Below are 27,271 nucleotides of genomic sequence, written 5' to 3'. Positions count from 1 at the left end.
CCCTTGATTCACAGATCCAAAGTTCACAAACAGTTGTGACGTCTTCCGAAAACTCTTTGTGCGGTCCAAGTAGAACTTCAGCGCTCTAGCTACATCCAGCGAGTGCAAAGTCCTCTCAGCCGGCGTCGAAGGCGACGGGAAGAAAACTGGTAACACCAAGGGCTCGTTGAGGTGGAAGTCCGACGGCACCTTGGGCATGAAGGAGGGGTGCGTCCTCAGCACCACCCTCGTGTCATGAAAAGTCAAGTATGGAGGCTTGCAACATAGGGCCTGAATCTCTCCCACTCGTCGTGCAGAGGTGATGGCCACGAGGAACGCTGTCTTCCATGACAGGAACTTCAAAGGCGCTGAATGCATAGGCTCGAATGGGGCTCCCATGAGCCTGGTCTGCACCACATTAAGCTCCCATGCCGGGACAGGGGCCTTCACCGGCGGGCATGATCGGAATAGTCCCTTCATAAATTCCTTTACCAGGCGATGAGACCACAAGGACGCCCGTCCCGTAGTCCTGGTATATCGGGAGATGGCAGCCAGATGTATGTTTATGGAGGCGTGAGCCAGTCTAGCTTTGGCCAGCGACAGTATGTACGGCAGCACTTGAGGGGCCGTAATCCGCACAGGGTTAATCTTCTGTGCACAGCACCAGACAGAGAACCTCTTCCACTTATGACCGTAACACTTGAGAGTCGAGGACGCCCTGGCCTTTGCAAGAACCTCTCTGCAATCAGCCGGGATATCGTACCCTCCAAACTCTAATGCTGCAGGAGCCAGGCCTGCAAGTTCAGCGACTGTGGGTCGTGATGGAGAATGGCGCCTCCTTCTCTGGAGAGAAGATCCGCGTCCGCCGGCAGCTTGACTGGTGGGGACGATGACAAGTCCTGAAGGTCCGGGAACCAGATCTGCCTCGGCCACACCGGTGCGACAAGGATCACCCTGCACCTGGACTTCTTGAGCTGGTTGATGAGGCGGAGCAGCAACGGCAACGGAGGGAATGCGTATAGAAACAGGCCGTCCCAAGGGAACGAGAAAGCATCGCCCATGCTCCTCGGCTGTGGGAACCTGCTGGCGAACCTCTGGCACTTGGAGTTCGTCGCCGTCGCGAACAGGTCGATCTGGGGTTTGACCCATCATTGGAAGAGTCGATCCACTTGGTCCTGGCGCAGTTCCCACTCGTGGCACGAGCGCAGCTCCCTGCTGAGTGAGTCCGCGATGGTGTTCTTTATTCCTGCCAGGTGGAAGGGAACCAGAAACATCCCCTGGGCGACGGATGCCACAGCTCCTGGGCCTCCTTGGATAGGGCTGGGGATCTGGTGCCTCCTTGCTTCCGTATATAGAACATTGTGGTGGTGTTGTCGGTGAAGATCCTCACCACTTTGCCCTTGAGGGACGGAAGGAACGACTTGAGAGCCCAGAACACTGCTTGGAGCTCCAGAATGTTGATGTGGAGAGACGTCTCCTCCGGGAGCCAAAGGCCTCTTGCGTGGAGGTCTCTGGTGTGGGCCCCCCAACCCTGCAGAGAGGCGTCCGTAGTCACCGTCTCCTGAAACACTGGGGTTTGAAAGCCCGTGCCTGTCGTGAGGTGAGCCCGGGTGCCCCACCATAGGATCGCCCGACGGAACTCCTCATCGAGAGGGATCCTGTCCTCGAAGCAGCCCCTCGCCTGAAACCAGCGGGCGTCGCGGAACTCCTGTTGCAGACGCATCCGAATTCTGCAAAGGGGCACAAGGTAGATGCATGAGGACATCATCCCGAGAAGGGACTTGATGGACCTCACCCTGGCCACGTCCGTGGCTAACAGGCGCCGCACCTTGCCCAGGATGGCCTTGGTCCTCTCCTCTGAAGGGAAGGCCAATTGCTCCACTGTATCGAGCTCGCCCCCAAAAACAGTGCTACTTGCGATGGAACCAGGTGGGATTTGGGGTAGTTGATGGCGAACCCCAGCTCCGTGAGCAACCGGATGGTCCTCGCCGTATGATCGATGGCGAGTTCCCTTGACCTTGCCCGGATTAGCCAGTCGTCCAGGTAGGGGTAGACGTGGATCCCCTGCAGGTGCAGCCGCGCCGCCACTGGTTCCAGGCACTTGGTGAAAACACTGGGTGCCGACTTTAATCCGAACGGTAGGGCTCTGAATTGGTAGTGGTGACCCTGAACCACGAACCTGAGGAACTTCCTGTGCCTTTTTAGAATGGGGACCAGAGCTCCCTGTCGTAACGGGCCACGATCGCTAAGGGATTGGCCGCCTTAATCATCGTCGCCACCGACGAGATGACTCGTTGTCCCATAGAGTCCAACTTCTTGCCCTCGCTGTCCGGCGGGGCAGTGGAAGATGAAGCCGCCGCACCCGCTGCCTTCTTCTTAGCCGCTGCTGAGACGACAGAGTCCGGCGTGGGCTGGGCCCTGAGGCACAAGGGGGCGGCATCGGGGACTCGGTACTTCTTCTCATACCTATCCCTCTTGGCGGGTGTCGTGGCAGGGTTCTTGAGGACAGCAAGCCCCTCGTCCCAGATGTCGTCGAGTAAAGGCACCGTGAGGACGGTCTTCCTCTTAGCCTCTCGTCGTTGGTACAGAAACCCCTCCTTTTTCTGTTCTTCAGGGCAGAGCTGGAAGAGCTCGGATGCTCTGGTTATCATGGTGTGGAAAGAGCCAATCTCGTCGGCTGGGAATATTCATGAGCATGTGAATCCATTCCAGACCCCATGCTGGAGAAATAGGATAACAGGGACAAGTAAGTTACATAGAGGGAAAATATCCACCAGCCACCTTACTTTGGGCCAGGCTCCCTTTAACTGACATACACAGAATCTCCAGGGGCATTCATACCACAACATTCCACAGGCATTCATTCCACCAGGCATTCTATCAAGCAAGCATTCATGCAGGACCAAGTCAGGGAAACATACGACATAAAAGTTCTCTCGCTATGCTGTGGCTTACACTATTCAAGGAAGCACTAAAAATACTCTCCTACCCCTTCTGACCTTGTACAGTTTACATCAGTGCCCACTTAAGAGCCACCCGCCCTAGTCTCCACCACTGGCATGCACATAATATTACAGAAAAGGCACCGAGGTGACTGGTCCATTTGGGTGCCAAGCACTGCCCCCTTGTTTCAAAGCCAAGTTAAAAAGAGACCCGGTTCGATTAAAAAACATGCATCTTTCATCTGGGGACTCGCACATTTTGTGGTACACTACTGCCCCAAACATTTTGAAATGTACCCTACATAAATACTGCCGGTCCAGTCCATCGGAGCACGTGCTTTGGCTGTAGACTAGGCCCCTCCCTCGTGGCCCAGATTTTTGCTGGTGATAAGGCCGAACCCCAGGGCTAGAGAGGTGACTAACTTTGTACGAGAGGGCAAGAAGGAAGTGAAGAAAAAAAAAGGCTGCCGGTCATCGATTAATGCGGCTCTTGTAGAAACAGTGTTCCCTGTGAAGGGACGATTAGTTTCAGTAGCAGCTGCTCCCACAAGACACATGGTGGCATTTTATGGGTCCAGTTGCTTACAAAGCAATAAAGATGTGCCGAGAAAATATTTCGAGCGCTTCTGAAGCCCTTGCACTATAACCATGTCACCACACCCATTCACTGCCCACGCACAGTACCGCCCATGCATTCTTGCAGGGGCAGTAATGGGCAAGGGCTGGTGCAGATCAAGGGGCTTGTCTGATAACAGATCCTTTCCTAGACCCATCACACTGTCAGAGGGATCAGAAAATAGTCGATTTGTCCTCGTGCTGAGGTTCGGCAATCGATTTGTCCTCATTGTTCACCCTTGCATGGAGGGACAGAAATCTGGAGGTCAAGTGCTGGGAGGGAGGTTTCAAAGGTCAATGAAACAGGGCAGCGGAGGCTTTGGGGGGGGGCGAGGGAGTCATTGTATCAGTTTGATACACCCCGTTTTGTCGCGGCCATTTCAGGGCCGGCCGTTTTGTCGCAGCACTTGGCTGCAGATCGCCTTTTTATTGTATTGTATTGTATTTATTAATTTATGTAGCGCTTTACGCCAAAGCCTGGCACGCCCAAAGGGGCGAGAAGGCCAATTCGGCGCGAACCTTTTGGTGCGAGGGTCGTTTGGACGCAGATGACAAAGCAGCCTATATGTAAACGGCCCTTGTGCCAAATGTACCTCTTGCTGTATTGTATGTATTATTAGTGTTATTCTCGTTGGTAGCAAGAGCAATCAATATAACCTTATATGTGTATTATTTACTAGTAGTAATATGCATAATTATATATGCTATGGAGAGTCAGAAATAGTCAGTACTCCTAACCCTTGTAATAAAACAAGTTACTAGGACACCGTTCTCCAGGAGAACATCTCCTGGAGTGACAAACGGTGCATTTAAATAGCGTTTTCCTCACAGGGGCAATAGGGGCTCCCGCCCTATCTTCATGCGTGGTGGGTACCCACATGAAAGATAATCCGGACCCCCAATACCTGAAAGGAATATGTTTGTGTGAGAGAAGGGGGCGAGGGCGCATGAACTCCGATTTGAAAATGCTTTCTTAAGAAGGCTGGAAGTGTGTTAGAACATCGGTATTGCTAGTGCACCGCCATGCACGATATTTGCATCACCAAAGCACCATTTATGACCCAGCACGAACCATATTTGCAGAAATCCGATATGCACGGGGGCCGTCCATTATGCATGCATGCCCCCACTATCCATGTGTCATACACAGACCCATACACGATCCGCGCAGCTTGTATGCACTATTACTCAATCGCCAAATATGCACCATCTGCGGAGCATACATGCATCTACCTACCATCCGGGCAGCATTCAAGCACTCACCACCAATCCCTCCTCTGTGCACTATCCATTCACCCACCACGGGCGTGCTTATCCGTGACTGTCACCACAGGTCGTGTAAACCCTCCTGATTTTCAGGGAGTGACATGACAAGTGAGGACAGGCTCGAGAAAAAAAAACATTCAGTGCATCTGGCGAACACCTGGTAGCCACCCTAAAGCGCCTGGAAGAAGCTGTTCTCTGTGTGAAGCACTATACAGAAGCAATTTGAAACGAAATCCTTCGTACCAGTGCAAGCGAGTCATCCTTCCACACGTGATGTTTGATTGGTGATGAAATAGGAGTATTACAAATGTGAGTTGTACACACTCCTGAACCTCGATTCCAACACTCCCTGTGTTCTCATTCTGCTCGATCTCTCCTCTGCCTTTGACACTGTCAACCATGCCATCCTGCTCAACCGTCTCCGTGATAACCTGGGTATCACTGGTCAGGCTCTGGCATGGCTGACCTCTTTCCTTTCCGGTCGACCCTCACAGGTCCAAATGGGCTCCTTCCTCTCCGACATCTTTTTCTCCACCTGTGGTGTCCCCCAGGGATCCAACCTCTCTCCCTGGCTTTTCAACCAGTATCTGGCACTCCCTGCCCACCGCATCGCCGCTCTCTGCCCCCACTTCCAGTGCTATGCGGACGATACCCAGCTCATTTTCAGGCTACCCTCGGCCTCCTCCTCTTCTTCCCTCATCTCCGACTGTCTGTCTGCTATCCAGGAATGGTGTGCCGCCAATGACCTCTGCCTTAACGCCAGTAAGACTGAGATTGTACTCATCGGCACACCCACTCCCTCCTTCCCTGCAGCTCTCTGGCCGGCCTCCCTTGGCCCCCTTCCTGCCCCTACCTGCAAGGCTAAAAACCTCGGGGTCATCTTCGACTCCACACTCTCCTTCTCTCCTCATATATCTGACGTCTCTAAGAAGTCACACTACCAGCTGCACCTCCTCAGAGGTATTCTTCCCTTCCTCTCCTTCCCCCAGAAGCTCACTGTCTCCCGAGCCCTGGTTCTCTCAAGGCTGGACTACTGTAACAGCCTCTATCTTAATCTGCCTGCCTCCACTCTCCGCCCTCTGCAACTTATCCAGAACAGAACTGCGAGACTTGTCCTTTGGCCTCAAGCCCAGGGACCGTATCTCTCCAGGACTGAAATCTCTTCACTGGCTCCCAGTGGCTGTGAGGATTAAGTTCAAAACCCTCTGCATTGTCCACAAGGCCTTCTGGGGCCTGGGGCCTAAATACCTTCAACTCTCTCTTCCTAAATATCTTCCTTCACGAGCCCTTCGCTCATCCGTCTCCAACTCCCTCATGGTCAGCCGCTTCTCGAAGCAACGAGCTGGGGGTAGATCTCTCTCCGCAGCAGGGGCCTCCCTCTGGAACAGCCTTCCTGCCTCCCTGAAACTTGAGGAGAACCATCTCCGGTTCCGGAAGCACCTCAAAACCTTCCTCTTCGCTTCTGCCTTCTCTCTCCCTCTCCCCTGCTAAACCTGCTTAACTCCCCACTGAAATTCTGCACTAAACCTGCATCTTGGCCACTCTCAGCGACCTCGGTCCAGGGCCCAGCCACTCTCCACTTGCACTGCCTCCCTGGCTCCCCCTGCACTGTGGGACTGTCACTGTATCCCTACAGCCCCCTTCCTAGCACTTGCTCTGCACTTACCTCGCACTTGCCACCAGCTGGCCCTTTTATTTATTATTTATTATTTATTATTTTATTACGCTACTTACCATGTACTGCACTTTCCCCCCCACCTCCTCCCCCTGCACTTTCTCCTTTTCCCCCTACCTCTGCACTTGCGCGATCTGAATGACACCTGGCCTAGTAGGATCGTTTGTCTGTCTTCCCCTTGTTTCCCTCCCTCCCTGCCTCGTCGCGCCTTGAAACACTTGTGTATAGGCGCGTTACAAATACCATATCATATCATATATCATATCTTCCCAAATTTGTCACAACCACATAAGGCAGTACAACCCTTTGTGGACAGCCCTTTCAGCGCCGAAACATCCTCGCGCCTAAAGGTTCCTGCGCAGTGGCGTCGCTAATGGGGAGGATACAGGGGGGGCGGCCCCTTTGAAAACCTGGCCCCCCTTCCACCTCAGCTGGGCTACTTTCTCTTCACTGTTTGCAGTGCTGTGTCCGCCTGCACAGCACACAGGGCCGCAATCAATGCCACCGCACAACAATGAAGAGCTGTTGAGTTCCCCCTGCAGCCAAGAGCATCCCCTTCAATCAGAATGTAGCACAAAACCGCTAATGATGGGTGACTTAATGGTTTTGTGATTACAATATGATAGGAGGGGAGGTGCAGCGGGATGTGGTAGTTGGTGTGCACAAATGATTCTCTGCAGGAGTTCTTTGGACGTCACACATTGCCCTTTTATAGGCTCCCCCCCCCCCGTGCCCCTCATAAATTTGATTCCTGTCGATGCCACTGTCCCTGCGCCCTGTTGGCGCGCTGAAACAGGACCTGCGCAAAATAGCCGCGCCAAAACGTCAGGCGACGAAACGGTAGCGCCTAAACGTCCTGCTCTTTATCAGTTGACTGACAGGTGGGTAAAGGAGCCAATATGACAAGACAGTCATTAAACTGAAACCTATGCATTCGGGGATGTACATCAAACAAGGAGGAGAAAAACAGGGCATTCGCTTTGTGTAACCTGTACCACCAACTGCTATTCCAACATGGTGATCCACTGCTCTGGCAAAGCGTTTTAATCTTTCCGTGCACAATACGTTTCTATTCAAGTACTGCCCACGCACAGCTCAAGCAATAACCTCAATCCTGCTGTCCCGTAGCTCCAATCCCATTCTAGTACTTACGCCCACACACAACTGTCAAGCCATCTCAATCCTGATCGACGGCGCCCGCCCCCTCCCCGGCCATGCCGATACACCACCACTGACCCGCGAAAGCCCTGCTATTCCTGACTCTGCTTAATGCAGAGCTCCGTAAATATCGCTCAATCATGCTATACAGTACCGTAATATTGGAATTGACATGGAGCTCTGCCAGTGCACCTCAAGTCTCACCTGAAACACTCCCTCCTATTGCAATACAGCACAGGCATGCACCCATCTCAACAGATCCGCCTCCATTCTAACTAGCAGCAACTCTTGTGAGAAATGCCATCGCGGCACCCCCTTTAGGCCAGGAGATGATGCACCACGTTTCATAGGGTACGTTAACATTTTTCTGCACACCAGCTCATAAAACTCCCATTCAAGAACCAAATACAGGCAGTCAGCAGCTTCCCCAAACTGAATGTATGGTGCTGCCGCAACATCAGGTGAGGGCGAGGTCTTTTTTAGCTTGCAGTTGTGTGTGCTGGGAGAGGAGTTTGATGCCAGTCGGAGACAATGGGGTATACTTATTAGATAAACCACAAGGGATTCTGGACCCTGCCAAGATCACCTAACCAACAGTGGCAGAACCGCATGTTGGTGCTTGGTGGGGAAGGGGGAGGGGGAGCACAGTGAGCTCCCGAAGGGGGACCAGGATTCTAAATGATTCATGGGCGAGTCCTCAAGGGTAATGGATGTTCTCAGTAGAGAGGTCTAAAAATTTCCTCAAATTAGGGAGCCCAAAATTATTAAGGCACATCAGGGGCGGTTCTTCCCATGAGAAAATAAAGTGTTGAAATGGTGAATTTTACAGCACAATTTTTGAGAAAAAGGAGTTAAAAACCGTTCAACTTGCAGTTGGTTCTTTAGGGTAAAATGGAAAATAAATCCAGCAAATTTCATTATTCTAAGACAGTCCTTTCTGGTGAATTATTACAGTGGATCGGCCTAAAAAATTCCCACAATTAGCACGAGTAACCAAGCTTAGTGAGGGATCTCCCAAAAATCTAACACCCTACACTCGAGCAACATAGTTTGTTAAGCAACTTGGGAGAAGTATTTGAGAGTGTGGATTTTTTTTTTTTTAAGTTTGAAAAATCAGGGCTGGCAAGCAAAGTGGGTGCACCGGGAACAATGGGAGGATGAGTCTAGGGGGTGCGATAGACTTCCCCGCCATTGACTAACATCTAACTAATCCCATAGTTTGCCCGGCGTGCTTTGCCCCTAAAAAGGCACGTTTCGGTGGAACCCTTCTGGACACAGCATTTGAGCAGGTTAGAGTGAGGTTTAGAACATTTACCAACTGCAAGACTCCAAACAAGCAGCCCAACAAACGAGAGGATTGAAGAATTGGAGAGCAATGCTCGCCATGCGAAGTAGAAGAGAACTAGGGCTATGTAGGCACTAGTGAGCAATCCAGAACAAATATTATTGCTGGTCTCGGAGAAGGAATGACGCTATAATCCGCACCATATATAGACAGACCAGCAAATATAGGTTAACAGACCTAAAGGGAGAGAACCCAAATTGCACAGTGCATCAAGAAGACCAGAACCCACGCATAGCTAGATTAGCACCAACCCAAACGGACATTCCACCAGAGGCTACGAAGAAAGCTGTGGACAAAGATCCATAAACTTGCAAAGTGCTCATTTTACATAAGGAAAACAGCCAAAGAGGAAAGATCAGCAACAATCCGCTTCTAAAATTAGTAACAATATGAGATATTTACAACAATTATAAAAACATTAAAGAGAGCAACTACAGGGTCGACAAAACACTGTAGCTGATCCCGCCACAGTACTCGAATCAAATAAGTGCATGAATGCATCAGAGTACCAGTAACCATGCTTGCAGTAAAATGATCGTGAGAGAGGAAGAACCAGGGAGGAGCCCACGGTCGTATCCAAGACAACCACCAGGCGCTTCCAAAGTCTGAAAGACACCAACGTGGTTACCATAACAACGGTATGCGGCGCAGAGCACTTTAGACGTGCAAGGAAACGTCAGGTTGCCCTGAGCAACGAATAGCTAGCCACAGCGCGGTTTCAGTCCTACAAGACGAACAGCGCAAGTGTGTTCTTTACAAGCCAAAACTCAGCGATTAGGCAAAAATGCTTGCAATAATGGAGCAGCATTAGTAGCCACAGTCTTAATCGCAGAAAATACGAGCAAGAATGACTGGGCTACTCTTCTCACTCCCCCAGGTGCCTCCCGAGCTAGAAGACTGCAAAGCCAGCAACCGGATCGCGAGAGAAGACAGCGAGCAGGCTTAAAATAATAGACGGCGACTAGGTAAGAAATCGCTAGGGAAAGGGGGCCACAATACAAGCATAATAATAATAATAATAACAATGACTAACAATTAGTGGACGACGCCTAGGCAAGACACAGCGAGGGAAGGGGGCTAAGATACAAACATAACCACAACAGTCCTCTACAACACGCACATTGCACACAGAAATTGAACATACTAGGAAGACTGGATTGGCTTCAACATAGCCTAGACAGTAACACAAACATGGAAAATGAGAGACATAGTAAATCTATGTCAAATACAGGGGTGCTGGATCGTCCCAGCAAGGGGACTGCAAGTACCAAGCCAAGCAAAACAAAACACTGCTTACACCCGATGGATACATGGCAAACAGAGCACCTTCATGCAGCTCCCGACTTTCACCAGAACACTTTTGGAGAACAGAATCCAGTGCAGACAAGGACCACCACACTAACATACCTTATAGGTCTTACCTTATAGGTCTTACAGGCTGCCGGGATAGCACAAAGAAACACACAGCCCCACCTGAGCAGCAACATAATACGTTACATGGGCGGACCAAGCTCTCAACTCCAAAATAGATACGGCAATTTCAGAATTGAGCTTGAATCCGCACTATATATGATTGACAGAACAAGCCAGGTAAAGGTTAAAAGCCTGCCGTGGATTTGTAATTAGAACTCTGTCTTATACACACATTCTCTCACCATACTTTTCCTGCAGTACTCCACAGTGGTACGGACATTGAACAACAAAGGAAAGGAGAAGTATCAGAGGAGCAAGAGAAACAGGGAGCCGCCCCACAGGCCGTGAGGCAAGTGCTGTGCACACTTATACTTGGATGGAAATCAAGTAAACAATACACAAGGAGTTTTTGAATCAATAGAAGATTATCTTATATAGTTTTTATGTTACTATTTTTCAGGGTTTAGCAATAAAGAGAGGTCCTGAAGAAGGTGGTCCAATCATCACTCTGCCGAAACGTCAATCTAAAAGAAAGGGTCAATTTGATCCCCCAGTTAGTCCTCCAAGATGAAACAAGATACATTTCACTACCTTATTCTCTGTGATGTAGACCCAATCATAGAAAAACGCTATGTAGCAACATTTAGACATTCAGAGATATTTGTTGTGCAAAAAAACTTTGTATAAATTGTCACTGAGGTGTTTAGAGGAATCACAATATAAAGTGAGAACTAGGAATGTTTTCTATATTGTGCTTAGACTGTTGAGTTTACAATGTTTTATGTTGAAAAAATGTTTGTTTGTTCGTAAAATCTGCTTGCAATCGAATCATGCATATCTGCTTGCAATATAGAGAATGGTTGAAAAGAAATAAACTACAACCCAAAGGAATGACAGATGAACACAGAAGAAGAAAAAACACACACCAATAAATAATATATTTGGTTTTGATATCGAACTCTAAGAACTATTATTCATTTATTGCAATATTATACACAGAATAACTGCAAGTAAACGAAATGGAAGTTTGTTGGGCATACCAGTAAACGAGTGAGGTTTAAGTCACTTCTCAGCCTGCCAACCAAAGGAATGTGAAATGTGCACCTGTGGCTTTCATAACTCAGGCAGCTCTTTCTCGAAACCACAAAGTTCATTCCCGCTCCAAATCCATGCCACTTCACTTAGGACAATTGATGTAGTCCAGTCGGCCTCCTCACCCTCATTGGCCATTTCCTGATGCATACAGTCAGAGTTTGACATCACAACATGACAAATTGACGACGGGCATATATGCAGAGGTCAATGGCAGGAGAGAGGAGAAAGCAATATGCCTTGCTCAGCCTTTTGATGCACTTTTGTGCATGGTATGCACGTTATCCCCGGCCATCCCACGTCAGGCCTTGCTATATGTGGCTTCATATTTGTGTCCATCACTAACCTGCTCCCCACTCTATTTTCCTATTTTTTTAATTGTATTTTTTTTATGCAGACTAGCCACTCACATACTGGAGCTAAGCCCCTCAGCGCACGCCAACAATATCCAAACTCTTCACCCCTGCCACCAGTTTGTGACATACAGTCCATCAGCAGCCCTCGACCCACCCTTACTCTCGAGGCAGACACAGTTAGTAGCAAACTAATCAAGATGCCTACACCTTGGGCTCCAAGCAAAGACACAGAGCCCCCACACAATCAAACTCAGACATACTATCAAAGGCATTGACAAGATACAAAACGCATCTTGCAGTACATCCAGGCCATGATCCGACAGACTACGAAACCTAGAAGCTTATCCCACACATCGAGCCCACGTTACTTCTAATCTGCATGCACACAAAACGCAAGGCAATCTTTCACAGCCCCTTCTGCTCCTACTCGCCACAACCTACACATTTTCCTGCAGGTCCTACACTGCAAAAAGATCATGGAAATGGCAGCGATGTGCTCTTAAAAAACTCAATAACATTATTACAATCAACAGAAAACACTCCCAAGGTATCAGAGTCCTGGAGCAGTTCCTGCTATTGTGGTCCGAGAACAAAAATAGCTTTTAATGAAAGTCTCCCGATCAGTGCAACACACCCCTGCTATTGCAGTACTAAAGACTGGTGTGTACAGACAATAAAGAGGCTGCCATTTCTGTGCTTGGTCTGGATAATCACTGGTCGTTGCTAAAGCAGGGCTAGAGCATTTAATGGATGAAATGGAACCTAGGCACCACTTCCCAGCCATCCACTAAAAAAGGGTATTTGAGAATTGTTTACATTTATTTTAATTGTATTTATTTATTTGTTTACAGCCTGCCGGTGCCCCCAACCATCAGGGCACGAACACAAAGACAATAGGCAAACATATAGGACGGGACTGATAAGAGGGCAATAGCTTCCTGGTTGGGCAGTCTGGATTTATATCTGAATAGCAGTGTTTTCAGATATGCAGTGTTAGCAGGACATTGAAACGGTTTATTTGTTGCATTGTGCCCAGTCCTGGGGGACGCAACCAGAAAAGTCCAGTCTGCTTTTACAGACGTCACACATCTGGCATATTGCGCCCACCTGAAGAGGTCTTATCTTCAGTACTGTATCCAACTCTGGATGCCTCATCTGGAGTATTGTGCCAATTTGAGGACTTCACATTTACAAGATGATAAAGATTAGTGTGAGATTGTTGAAATACGCTGACCAAAATTAAACAGCATGTCATACTGAAGCCGTGTGGAGAGGCACTGCAACCAAATCTTTTGTATATTGAAAGAAATTGGGGATGATAACAACGAACTGATGGGAACTAAACAGTACGAGAGGCAACACAAGGCTGGATCATGGACGCTCAGGAGTGCCAATATGTAGGATTTTACAGAAAGGGCTGCTCATATTTAGACTCGCCTTCAAAACAACAATAGAGGAAAGAAAGTGAATCCATTCACCGGCGCAGGACTTGGAACAACAGTAAAGACAAAGGCCAACTAGCGCCTATACATCAAGGGCAGACAGGGAACGGGCAGATCGGACAGGGAACGGGCAGATCGCATGGGCTTCCCTCTGCCATTAATTTTGACGTTTTAAGAACAGCTATAAGCATCACCCACAGAACCAACCTAAGAGCACTGCGTCTTCTGCATCCCCCTCCTGCACTCCACGTAATGCTCTCCCTTGTGAACCACCACTGAACCCCATTTGAAACATGCCTGCCGCATTCTCTTTACAGCCCTCCTCCACGGATCACTCCTCACCTGGCACAAGTGAGCACTCTGAGTTCTTAAGCTGGAGAAATCTGGAACTGAAAGTGTGTACTACACCAGGAAATTGGCATAAACTTTGGTTAGGATTAGGGAGGCCATTGGACAGGCTTTGGGAAGGAAAAGCTTGGCTGTGGAATAGGTGTGTCAAGGATAAATAGTAGAGATGACAAGAAATATGTTAACTGCATTAAGGGCATAGTTCTTAGTAGGACTGGCGCAAGCCCAGCCTACTGCCCTAAGCCCATGTAGATCTTTGCAGCAGTAGGTTGGAAGAATGTCAGACAGAGGGCAGATGGGGATAAGCAGGCATAAGGCAAGAGTAGAACCCCCACTAGGAAGGAGGAGCAGGGTAGGTATGCAAGTGGGCATGTATTCTGCCTAGGACAGACATATGGCAGTCACTCACAGAGTGCTCTTCCACTGAATGGTTCTCAAAACCTTTCATCGGTTTCCAGATGGGCCAGATGTCTGTTCTCATTCTAAGTTTAATATATATATATATTTTAACTTCCACTGATACATCATCATGTCTGTTGCTTTACATTGTACATATTATTGTTCACCATCACATTTTTGGGTACACTTTATACACAACTCCAGTGTTTCTGAATTCGCCTCTTCTGTGCTTTTATCAGTGAGATATTGCCTGTATCTGCCCCATATATCTCTGGGGCGACTGAGTGGTTAATAGCTCAGCATACACCTCTTCACAATCATTTGCCCATGTCATTTCTCTCTCCCAGTCATTCTTAGTAGGTGGTTCTTTGCATTTCCACTGCATCAAGATCACTTGTTTCTCCAGTAGTAGACTAAGGTTAAGCAGTTTCCGACATCTGGGATTCATTTTATTCACTGTCCCTAGCAAGAATATAGTTGGGTTCCATTCAATGGGTTGGTCTGCCATGCCAGCTATTGTATTACACACGTCGGCCCAGTATGCGGTTAGATGAGTGCATGCCCACAACATGTGGAATGTGTGCTTCCTCATTGCCACATCTGGGGAATTTACCGTCAGTCGTGGGATATATGCTCTTAAGCCTAGCAGGGATATAATGCGTCCTATGTATTATCTTATAGTGTATCAGCCGGTATCATGAATTACATGAGATGTTCTTAGTCAGTCCACACAACTGCGACCATTGCTCGTCCGTGATGGTATGACTTAAGTCCTGCTCCACCTCCCTCTGGCTTCCTGGGTTGGTGGTTCTCGATATAATTTTGTATAGTGTGGAGGCAGACGTTTTGGTCACCCCTGAAGTGAATATGTATCCTAAGCCCAAATGTGCTGTTGGTTCAGTCGGAAAGGTCTCCCATACATTTGCCATGGCTGATCGTATACGCAAATCGTATAATTTCTGCAGTAGATTTTCCCCCACTATCAATTTGACTTCTTCCCAGCTGAAAAATTGCTTATCCGGGAAGAGGTCCCCTAATCGGTTGATACCTTTGCTCCCCCAGTGTGCAGCTAGTTTTGTCTTGCGTAGGGCGGATATAAGGAGCTTCCCACAGTGGCATGTTCGGATTATATAAAACCTCATGTCCAGGTCTCCCTGCTATCCTGGTACAAAAAGTACATGTTACCTGGATCAGTGGTATCATCATGTCTGGAGTTTGCTTCTGCCGCTTTGTGTAGGAGGTTCATTGGGATCTGTGTATGTGTATTGGTCGTTGTGCGAGTTGCCCGCGGGCTGGCTCCCACCCAATGTGTTGCAGTGTGCCTGTGCTGCCAGGTAATATAATTCGAAATCAGGGCGGCTAGCCCCCCTTGTGGGTAAGGTTTATTAAGTTTCTGCCAGCTCACCCTGGGTTGGCTGTTCCACACAAATGTCGTGCATGCTCCTTGAATTTTAGAGAAGAATGATCTACCCGGCCATACAGGAACAATACAAAATAAGAAATAATTTAGGCAAGATTATCATTTTAACCAGCGCTAGTCTACCCATGAGGGAGATCTGTAGGGACCGCCAGCGCTCGAGTTTGGTACAGAGCGTTTCCGTTAGTATCTCTTTGTTTGTAAATTATCCAATGGATGTGTGTTGCCCACCTTAACTTCCCTAATTCGTCCTCAAATTGAATCTACTGTTCATGGAGAAATTCCTACTGGTGATGATGTCCATTCCATTAATTAATCTTGATGAGTCGAGTTCGACTAGCGCTCCAGAAAAAGCCACTAGCCTTGTTAAACCATCGACTGAAATGTTTCAACCAAAAAATAAACCAGGTTGTCCTTTAACACAGTGCAACGAGAAAAAGACAAATCTAAAGAATTTGCCTGCTTGTAAAAAAGCAGGGGTAAAACAGTTTGTTAAACAATTACATCTTAATAGCATGTCCTCAACACGAAGGAGTAATTCTGTAGTGACCAAATATAAGCAGCTTGCACTAAAGAGACGAAAGCTGATGTCCATAGATGTGCCTCCTCCTTCAAATTATTCACTGTTAAATTATTTGATTTCTGCTTTAGCCAAAAGGTGACCCTGAGAAATCGAAACTCTGAAAGTTAGTGCACCTCTCGCTTCGAAATCTTCAGATGTGAGTGTCCCAGTAAGCAAATCTAATGAACAAGTTATGACTAATTATTTCTTGCCGCAAATTTGAGCAGAAATACAAAAATCTATGAATGAATTTCTTAATAAAAACAATTGAATGTTCAATTTTCTGGTTCACCGTCCACCATTGTTAATAAAAACACTGATGAAATAATACAGTGGTTACTAATTTGAATCCGACTAGATCAAATGATCATTCTGATCTTCCTAGGGCTACTAACGACCAGAATTTAAATATGAAAACAATGGCTTTGCGCGAGTGTGACTCCTTGTTACCACGCAGCAATATGCAAAGTGGAAATCAGAAATGACACCGCTTTATTCTGAAATGTCGCCTCCATCGCCATATCTTTCTTTTAATTTGAGTCGAGCCAGTGTGTTGGCAATTTTTGAGGATGTTGATAGTTGGCAGGATGTAACATCAACGGACATCAGCCTGGTAGTTTCTTAATGACCACAAACTGTCTATAGTAAGATTATGGGTGTCATCCAATGTTGTTAGAAACGTGATATGGCAAGCGAGGATGGACTTGTTCTCTTTGGGTTTTGTACTCACCTTAGATCCCTAACAAAAACTAATGGAGGACTGCCAACAGTCTCACTTCACAAATTCGACCAGATCAGTAAAACGCCCGAAAATCTATTGCAATATAGAAGAGGTCAACAATAATCAATCAATGCACAGGACACATACATTTCCAAAATGGCAGAACTCAAAACCTCCAACTAAAAGAGTCTTCGGTTTCAAAAATAGCATCCCTTACAAGTTGGAACATTTGTGGTTCCACACATTTATTTGTGCAGAGTCTCAAGGTAATATCACCTTATGATATTATCGCATTGCAAGAGACTTGGTTGACTGCCAAGCTGATCTGGAACAGTCATACCATTGCTCTTTTACCAGCCAAGAGAACCTCCAAAGGTCGTCCCTCATCAGGGCTCATGGTGGTGGTTGATAATAGTAAATGATATGAATTACAATCATTAGTGCTTGCTCCTAATTTATATACACAGATGGTTAGAATTTCTTACCATGGTGGAATGATTGTGTTCATTAATATCTATCGAAACCCTGTAGCCCTAACAGAGAAGACATTTTTCTGTGACTTAGAAGATCTGCTCAATATATCGTCGCAAAGCCCTGAAATAAGTTTCATCATCTTAGTGGGTAATTTAAATATGCAATGCTTGTACCCGAACCGACCTAAAAGAAACTCAAATTGTATAAGTTGGCTATCCTTGATGAACGATTAGTCATGGTGAATGGCGCATTCGCTGGTGATATTCCAGCAAAAAGCACTTGGCGTAGAGGTAAAAGCCAATCAACAATTGATTTTATATGTTTGTTGCTAGAAATACCTTTCACTATGCTCTAAGATTTGAAGTAAAAAAATCAGTGACCATGAATTTATATCATTGCAATGGTCGAATGATAATGTCATCGATAGACCTGCATATGGCTCATTTCAACCTGTCCGAACAGTTAATTCCAAATCACGTTTTTGTTGGAATGACCATTCACTTCTTAGCCTGAATAATGACAAGAGAACTCGAGTCATGTGGCCAGGAGAACCATATACCTCTATTCTCCAAATGTATAAAATTGATGCGCCTTCAGCTTAAAGCCCACAAGTTCAACTAAAACATGCTTTTGATCCGTACGTGCAAGAAATGAGAACCATTATGCGACAACGCAAAGAATTGGCTCTGAAACTTCCTCCTGCAGAGAGAGCGACCTTACTTCGCTCTCTTAAATGCAAATATCGTAACTGGCATTGTACGCATAAAGCCCAGTTGTGTCAACGGCATGGTGAAACAATGTTAGCAGCCATTTCTTCTAAGAACACAGCACAAATATGGTCCATGCTTAACATAGCAACACACTCCAAACAACTGTCCTCTCAAATTAATGGTGTGTCAGAGTCTGCATGGATTTCCCACTATTCTGAAATGTATCAACTTCCTGGGTCTCCAAAAACCAGTTATGCTGATGATCAGGTCTCCTATACACCGTTACAAATTATTGAGGAAGACGTACAATGGTTTATCAATAAATCAAGTAGCTCAAGGGCCCCGGGCCCGGATGGGCTAAGTAACTGGATGTTTAAGCAACAGCCAGAACTTTTGACTAGAATCCTATATAACATCTTTCAAGGCATATTGATATCAAATAAGATTCCAACTTCCTGGAACTGCTCTGTGATAGTGCCCATCTTCAAGAGGGGCGATCGGTCCAGTCCTTCGAATTACAGGCCAATTGCCCTCCTCGATGCCCCGCGGAAACTATTTGCGCAATTTTACGCGACTTTAACATCTCGGCAATTCAGAACTCGAAGCGGGACCCTTATCAAACGAGGTTCATTCAAGGGCTAGGTACTTCGATAAACCTCATGACTATATCATCTATCATCATTCATTATGAGTCTTTGAAGCAAAACGTATATTTAGTTTTTGTCGATTTAAAAGCTGCATTCGACTCAGTGCCAAGAGAGCTTTTGCTAGACAAACTGCTACAGAGTGGGTGCCCCAAATATATTATAGCATTAATATTTAATTCTAATACTAAAATTCAAGTAAGATTGGATCTACAAGGCTATTTGTCACCATACATCATTACGAGTCGAGGACTCCGCCAAGGTTGCATCCTCGCATTTGCCCTTTTTAATTTTGTTATATCGGATATCCAAAAGGTTTTGGGAGAGGTGATCTCTGATGCACCTAAACTGGGTGGTCTGCCTATTCCTGCACTACTATACGCAGATGATTTGATTCTTCTGTCGAAAACTCCTCAGGGGCTGCAACGGCTACTTGATGCCCTAGCAATCTATGTTCAAAGTAATTATCTTTCAATCATCCTAGACAAGACAAAGGTAATGATACTAAAAGGTTCAAAGAAATGCAAATATACTTGGAAGATTCATGACAAAGGGCTTGAATGTGTGAACCATTATATATATTTTGGGGTCCCTGTTGCCGACTCTTTACATTGCATAGGGCATTTTTTGACTTTAAACACAAAAATGAGCACGTTTATTTCACAAGCAAGAATTATCCAGCAACTGTTAGGAAATGTTCATTATCGCCAATCTTAGCCTTTTGTCTCCAGAAAACAACACCCATCAGGAATCCTGGCTAAACACATTTTCGCATCTTCGGATGCTTTTATTAGTAAGTGAAGAAGATTGGCGATTAATGCATTGGCATGTGCTGACGTCTCGCTGACAGTTCTACTGCAGAACCCGGTCAGAGAGAAGACAACTTTTTCAATGGGACTGGGCTAAAGCCAGAGAGAAATGCCTCAACCATCGAGATTTTAGAGAAAATCCATTTCTGCATTAAATAATTTAGCGTGCTTGAACCATATTTAACGAAATCACCCTCACAATATCATAGGGTGGCCTTTATGCAATTAAGATTTAATCTCTGGAATACCAATGATGTCCAAGCAAAAAGAAAAAATATTCCATCAAGTGACAATTACTGTCGATTTTGCTAAATGTATCAACAACCTTAAACTTTGAGACATGTTCTAACTGAGTGTGTAGCCCTGAAGTCGTTGCGAATAGAAACTGTCAAGAGAATCCTGATTCAGCATACAGAGATGACAAGTGAACTACTTTGGCACCTGATTTTTTGTGGTAATATAGCCTTGTTGAGATTTGGGGCATGGGGCAATTTCCTTTCTTCAGGCTGTGGATCTTCAATAGCAATTCATCCGATCACTTGTAGATGCAAAGGAAAGTGAATGTAAAAGAAGACCTCCTTAAACGGTAAAAACGTCCACCGGAGAAAATCTAATATATAAATGTACTAAATGCAAAGCATGCAAGCATGCCCTTAATAGAACTAATTACACACATCCTGTCACAGGACAATTGGTTGAACAGCCGAGTCACATTACGTGCAACACAGATTTTGTGGTCTATGAACTTTTATGTCCCTGCAAGCTTTGGTACATCGGAAGTACCATTGGGAAATTAAAACTGAGAATTTTACAGCACATGCGAGCCATAAAAAACTCTGATCCGTCCTACCCAATGGCAGTTCACTTCAAGGATGTACATCATGGCACCTTGGACTGTTTGAGATTTCTAGGCTTACACCATATCACAGATAACCCAAGGGGGGGCAACAGAGTATTAGATCTGCGCCAAAAAGAGACAAAATACATTTTGGATTTTGAATCTAAAAAACCTAAAGGACACAACCTTGATGAGGAGATGTACATGTATCTTTGAACTTAAGCAATGGGATTAATGATTTATTGTTCTCCTCTGATCTCTGGTCAACTGCTATTTTTGAACATCGTTCTTTATATATATTTTTTACCAATTGGTAGAAATCCCATTATTTAGATGTTTATACAGACAAGGTTCTGCATAGCTAGCTGAACAGTCATATACTTTCTGTACGAGGACGTGCAATGTTATCTCATGAAGTCTCTTCTTTTAATATTGGAACTTATTTGTGCTTGTATAATTGTTATATTTTAATTCACTCGGGTGATGATCTACTGGCCAGTCTCAGATTCATGGTTGTCCGTAACAAATGCACGGCTTTGGAGTTGCTTTTATGCTATAGTTGGTTCCTTTCCTTCTTTCTTTTAGCTTAGAGTGATATTGGTAGTCAATACATGTGAAAGATTTTAGTCCCATTTTATAAGGAGGATGTGCAAATACAATGTTGTATTTTATAACAAGAAGTAAGATTCTAGAATTATGCGTATTTAGATTTGACAATGTAAAATGCATTTTAAAAGAACAATGCACTTTAAAGCACTATGCACTTTAACCATTCCGCCTATATGGCGTACAATATAAATATGCATTCTAGAACATAGCTGAATTGTGAACTTTCTAGGAAAGAGCCGTGTGTCATTGAGGTCCGCTTTTTACCTATTGGTACAAAATACCTAACGGCATTGTTACCCAGGCTGATTCAGTTTTCACATTGGTAATTCACAGCAATTCCTTTGCAATTTGCATTTAAGTATGGATTAATACAGATTTTATTGTGCAATCCTCGTTCTTAATAAGTCATTGGGCCTCATTACATGGATGGCGGTGGACCAAGGTGCTATAACATACCGGCACCGCCTTGGTGGAAAGGGGAATTGCCGCCCTATTCCAAGGTTGGTGGGGCGGTAATTCCCCCTTCCCCCATTGCCCTTCCCCATTCCCATTTTTGCCCCATAGGGCATAATGGGAATGGGGAAGGTGCTAATTAAGGCACCGCAAATTGCGGTACCATAATTAGCTCCCTGGTCCCTTTGCGGGTTGTTTTTTAACGCCTGCAAAAAGCAGGCGTTAAATTCCCCAACCTGCAGAGGGACCTCGTAGTAAGGCGGTAAGGTTTTACCATTACCGGTAAAATACCGGTACCGGTAAACCCTTACCGCCGTCCGTGTAATGAGGCCCATTGTATTTTACAATTGATAATTAACTATTATATAATTGGGGACTAGCAGTATACTAAGAATCACAATTACCTGCCAATCACTGTAAGCGGCATGAATTCGACAGTGTTAAGGTTAATACAAACATTGAAATAATGGAACCAAGAACATCTCCAAAATGGCCACCGTGTTATACCTTATACTTACCAATGTATTTTACATAGGAACACGAGAAAGTGAAAAAGGACAACCTGTATCACGAACCATAGAGACTGGTCGAATGTTTGTATATATACACAAATCTTTAAGCATTCATTTGTACGTGAACAAGCTGCGAGTTAGCAGTGAAACGCGTTGTACCGAGCTTTTTTAATTGTCGGCTGATGCCTAATAAAACTGGAAATAATATGGACTCGATGCTGCACTAATCTTGGGTTTTTCATCGATGGGAAGTGTTTGCAACCAGCGTTCTCTACACCACTTTGAGTGCTATCCCTCTTGGGAGAAATGGAACCATTTTCTCCTTTTTCAAATATATATATATATTGATGAGGACGGTGGGCTGACTGACAGTCCAAAAATAGCAGCAGCACTCGGGCAATGACAGATGGCACCAAGGCAAATCCCAGATGGGAAAATCCGCTGCAAAACAGTCCTTTATTTTTCATATATCCATGGACAGGAGGGCAGCAGAAAATGCAAAGCAAATGACAACGCGTTTCACCCTTGCAGGCTTCGTCGGGTCTAACATAATAAAGAGAGGACTTGAGTATTTATGTGGTGAAAAGGTATGTAGTCCTGCTTTTATGTTGTGTTGGAGAAAGCTACTGCCTTTTCATACCACATAATCGCCATCTTGGAACATAGTGCAAAAAGACATCAATGTATTTGACAAACATGCATTTCATGATTGCTAAAAAGCACATTAGAATATAATACATAGAAATACTAGATTTGTTCTAATGAGCATTTGTTAATTTAAAAGAAAGGCATATTGTAACGTGGCATAATATTTTTTAAAGTGACATCATATTTTATTTTATTTTAAATGGGGAACAGTGGTCCATTCCGATTTAAATAGTAAGGAACATATAAGAATCATTGATAAATGCCTCTTGGTAAAAGCAAAAGGCTATCCAATATGAAACCCTACGAATATTTGCCGCAATTCTTTCAACACTATAATACGTTTGTATACTACCACTATGTATTCCCAAATGTGCGTATTTGTATCATAGCAACTAAGAAGGGAGAAAATAGAAAAACGTTCACCCAAGTGGGTTAAGGGAGCAATTTATTAATACATTCATAATTGTATACACAATTCCAGTTGGATTAAAAAAAAAAATACTACCCTAATGGGGTGCAGGGCCTAGTCAATAAATTATATATAAAAAGTGACTAGTGCATGGTGCTTCTGAGCTGTCTTACTGCACTACTTGATCTCTTGGAACATTTAGTTGCATTGATGTTATACATGATGTGATGCTTTGATCTCCTTAGTGCCAATGTTCCAGATGGTATGACTCGGCGGTTTATGTGGGCATACGATAGAATCTATCAATGGGCGTCAGGGCAAACTAAGGAATAATGTCATATATTGAATCTAACCCACTCAACTTGACTGGAAAAAGTGCGATGCATAAAGTGCATAATTAGTATATAAAGTGCAAAGTGCTGGTATTCGGAAACTAGTATAGTACGTGGCATTTCTGTAAACGCTCATTTTAAAATCCATTTGCGATTTTCGCTTGATCAATAAGTTTGTCAAATAATCTACCAAGATGCTTAATGGTATTATTCTGAATATGCACAAAGTGTGCCAAATAAAGTGCAAAGTGCTAATCTTTTATTCAACAACAATTCAAATACTAGATAGTAAATGGAGGATTTCAAGCAGGAAATGACACTTGATAACTTGTCATAACGATTAATACTACTATCAGTTATCTGTAAAATACTAAAAGTGCTGTATTACAATCTGCTGAAGTGCCTACAAATATAAACCTGCTCGTCATCCCCATCATTAATTTAATTATGATGTTAAAACCCCGAGTTCATGCCTCACTAAAACCAGTGAACTCATCTACTCTCTAAAAGTTACATGTTAAAATGCTATTCATGTAATAATGAAATAAACAATTGTATAAAGTGCAATGTGAGAAAAAGCTAATCAGTGAAATTACAAAAAATACAGACACACGGATAATACTAATATTAAAAAGTGCAAGACAATCCTACAAAACTATATGAATGTCACAGTTATAAAATAGATGTATGTACACATACAGGATAGCAGTTGGATGTCAGGCTTTTGTAGACTTTTAGAAAAATGGGGGAAGAGAATCCTCATTTGAAGATAGTAAGAGAGAGTGACTTCGATTCAGTACATCAGAACAACAGAACAGAAAAGCTCCTAAAGCAAAAGATAATAATAAGCTTTAGAATAATTCCACTCAAAATAAGCCAAAAATAAGGCAAAAGACGCTCATCGAGCAGCAGATGAATACTGGTTGGTTTCCAGTTAGTCTCCTATGAATACATACAGTTCTTCATCTCAATTGTGACCCATCTGGGTTTTTGTATTATAATCCACAATATAGCGTGATTCTAATTGTCTTAATCTTCTAAGTCTGTCACCTCCTCTTGGGTGTTGGTCAACTGTATTGATTACAAAATACCTGAAAGAAGGGGCATTTCCATGGTGTTTATCCTCAAAGTGTTTTGCTAATGGGTAATTCATGCCCTTATTTTTGATTGCCCGTAAATGCTGTAGGACACGCAATCTTACTTTCAGTTTTGTACTTCCAATGTACCATAAGTTGCACTGGCAAGTGATCATATATATGATTTCCACGTCTTGTAATTAACCGTAATGTGTGCCAAGTAATTTATCTATCGTGAAAGGGGATTTGAAATTGGTATCTATATACACACTCAGGGGATCATTGTATTAATATACGTGAAAGCAACAAAAAGTGTGGACATCCATCTAGTCAGCCATTCTATCCCTAAAAATCTTTTTATCATGTGATGTGTACATTTTAATGTTTTCTAATACCTTTTAATGTTGTTGCATATTTTTAATGGTTGGTGGTCATATGAGTATAGTTTATGGTATTTTTAAGATGTTCTTTCGAACTTTTCTCATTTGCTTAGAAATTGTGATTATGTATCATTAAGAAATAAATTATCAATCATTGTAAAGTTGATGTAATTCAGCTATACCAATAAAAAATAAAAAATACCTAGAAGGGAAATTAATTTGCAGGTTACCATCAATCGCATTTTGGTACTTGGCCTCTGTCTGGTTACAGTGTGTGAACAACACTAAATACTGCACAAAATTACATAATGTAATCCAAAAATCCATGACTTGAAAAACATCTCAATCCTCACCCAAGAAAGCTTGAGGGCATTCTTTCTGCATAGGTTTGATCAAATTAGCGCCAATATGGCCATTCTGGTGGGTTAGTCCTTCTTTTAGACTACTGGGATATTATTGACTGACCAAAGAGTATTTTTATGTGCAGTCTAAAAGGGGTTGACTTTTGGCCCATATGTAAATTAATCTTTGTCTTGCCACGAGAATGAGCAGTCTGGTCGTAACTGCTACAGCATGTCCCTTCTGCACAGGAACATAAGCAACAGCACCCATATATCAACCTAGTTGTATAGGAGTTTGGACCAGACTGCTCATACTGTTGTTAGGACACGAGTCATTTGCAAACAAAAACAGGCTGCTCAGAGCAATGCCAGTGGTCATGAGCGAGTCAACGTTTTATATCCATCCAGATAAGGTTTTAGATTGTCTTCCATAGTGAGAGTGCTATGGTGGGGGTCCCTTGCTTCTGGCCATCCATAACTGGACCATCAAATCTTCCATTTGGCTTTACTAAAGGGCTCAGGCGAAAATTGACATTTGGAAGAAAGGTGGCAGAGATCGATAAGTCTTTCTCTTCCCTTTCTTCGACTCGTCCCAGAGACTTTCACAACTGCCACCTAAGAAACAAGCTGCACCTAGTGGATGAGGTTTCCAAACTGGAGCAGCATGCAGACCTGCAAACTCAGCGTTAGGAATTCAGTGAAGAAAGTGACGTACGGGGACTGCTGGAAACGTAATATGTTCCCCGAGTCCCCCCCCACCCCCCATCATATCACCTATGCCACATCATCACCTAACCGAGGTCCCCCAACACATAGGCACACTCACTGTCCCACTGACAGTAACGCCCGCTGGCGTTTCGAGCCCTACTCACCGTTCCCCTCTTCACTCCTAAGCACCATCGTGTGTCCTGGATCCGTGACACTCCGAACAGCAGAGGGTTCGCGAGGTGCAGTTCAGTGCTGGAATTAGTCTCGATGGAAGATCTTCGCTTAATCCAGCGTGAGAAGAGGGAGCAGTAGCAGCCTCCTTATGCGGGAGAGGGGAAGGGGCGACGAAGAGGGTCGCAGTTTGGAAATTTGAGAAGGGGAGGTGGCAGCCTGAGGGGAGAGTTGGATGGAGCGCAGTCTCATCAAGAGGAGGAATTATCTGGGCAGGAGAGCGTGTAGTTGAAAGGGGGGGGTCCCAGGGGAGTAGTGTGGGCGGCGACTCGCCCTTATCAGGCGAACAGTGCAGGTGAGCTCGCTGCCTCTAGGGGGGACGGGGGGCTGACGTCCCCTTCACCACAGGTGAGACTGTGGAGATGTTTGTGTTGGGGAGCAGTGGAGAGAGAGAGGGGTTAGGTACAGCCTGTGGGCGCTGATAAGTAGTAAGGCTTCTGCTTGCACGAGTTGAGGAGGTGAGGAGGGGACGAGATCCGGGCTGCAGTGGAGTGCCTCTCGGTATCCTTTCCAGGTAGGCAGCGGGGAGTCCAAGGGGTAAGAAGCGGCAGTCTGACCGTCGCACCTCCTTCCGTCAGCGCCAACAACAAACCCCAGTGCTTCCGCGGTGCACCAATGGCAGCCACGCCTGCGAAGCCGTCACGCCGGCCGGGGGACACCACACCCTTTCCTGTCCCGCTGGCGAGGCTCCGGTTACTGTACTGCACAGGGCGCATAACCCCTTCTGAGCCGTGCCATGCCCCGCCCCGCCAAGCCTGGAGAGTGGCACAACATCCACAACCAGTGGCATAGTGTCATAAGGCGCTCCTACAATGAATTCGGGTTATTTAGCCACACCAATGCGCCTGCTAGGAGGACTCGCGGGTCTACATTTATAATGGAAATGCGAAACTACAAGCCCAGGCACGGGCTAAAGCAGTCTCCCAATGGCGCGGGAACACTTGCCAACTGACACTCGAGACCTCAGCCTGTCCAACGTCAGCTCTGGGTAATTCCCTCCGGCATGTTTAGCAGTTACATTCTGCTTTTTTGTAGTTTCTGAGACAACCCATAAATGAATTTAGGAACCTTCGCCGGCTGGTCAGATTAAGACTCCATGCATATTCAAACATTGTCATTTTTGCCGCAGTAGCCAGAAAAAAATGATACAACTTTGAAAATTGCGTTGAGGTTCTTGTCACCAGCAGCAGAGAAGGGATTTGGAACCAGTTACAGCCAGGGTATATGCAATTACGTCTTCAGTTTCGGGGGTTGTCCGAGAGCTGCTGTCCCCGCGTAAACATTTTGGACGATCACAAAGGCAAAGCGTGAAGGGGTAGCCAAATGCGAGGATGCTTGCCCTGCTTTTCTCCTCTTCTCCTGCGATG

General features: G+C 45.3%; 1 protein-coding gene across 3 annotated transcripts in view; it reads right to left on the bottom strand.

Moving 5' to 3' along the window:
* The window catches only part of CYTH1 (cytohesin 1), a 914,859-nt gene that overhangs the window by 631,823 nt on the left and 255,765 nt on the right, over window positions 1–27,271 (bottom strand). The window contains exon 1 of one of the 3 annotated variants that reach the window (XM_069655237.1): window positions 25,838–26,469. The exons of the other annotated variants lie outside the window; for them this stretch is intronic. Within the exon in view, the coding sequence (XP_069511338.1) occupies window positions 25,838–25,865 (28 nt within the window). The 5' untranslated portion in view covers window positions 25,866–26,469. Of the gene's footprint in view, window positions 1–25,837; window positions 26,470–27,271 lie in introns of those variants that run through there. 3 annotated transcript variants of the gene reach the window in all.

This window comes from Ambystoma mexicanum, chromosome 3q (assembly GCF_040938575.1).
Source record: "Ambystoma mexicanum isolate Mex_15411 chromosome 3q, UKY_AmexF1_1, whole genome shotgun sequence".
In the NCBI taxonomy this organism is placed as follows: Eukaryota; Metazoa; Chordata; class Amphibia; order Caudata; family Ambystomatidae; genus Ambystoma; species Ambystoma mexicanum.
Note: the sequence above shows the minus strand (reverse complement) of the source record. Positions and strands in the feature narration are given on the sequence as shown.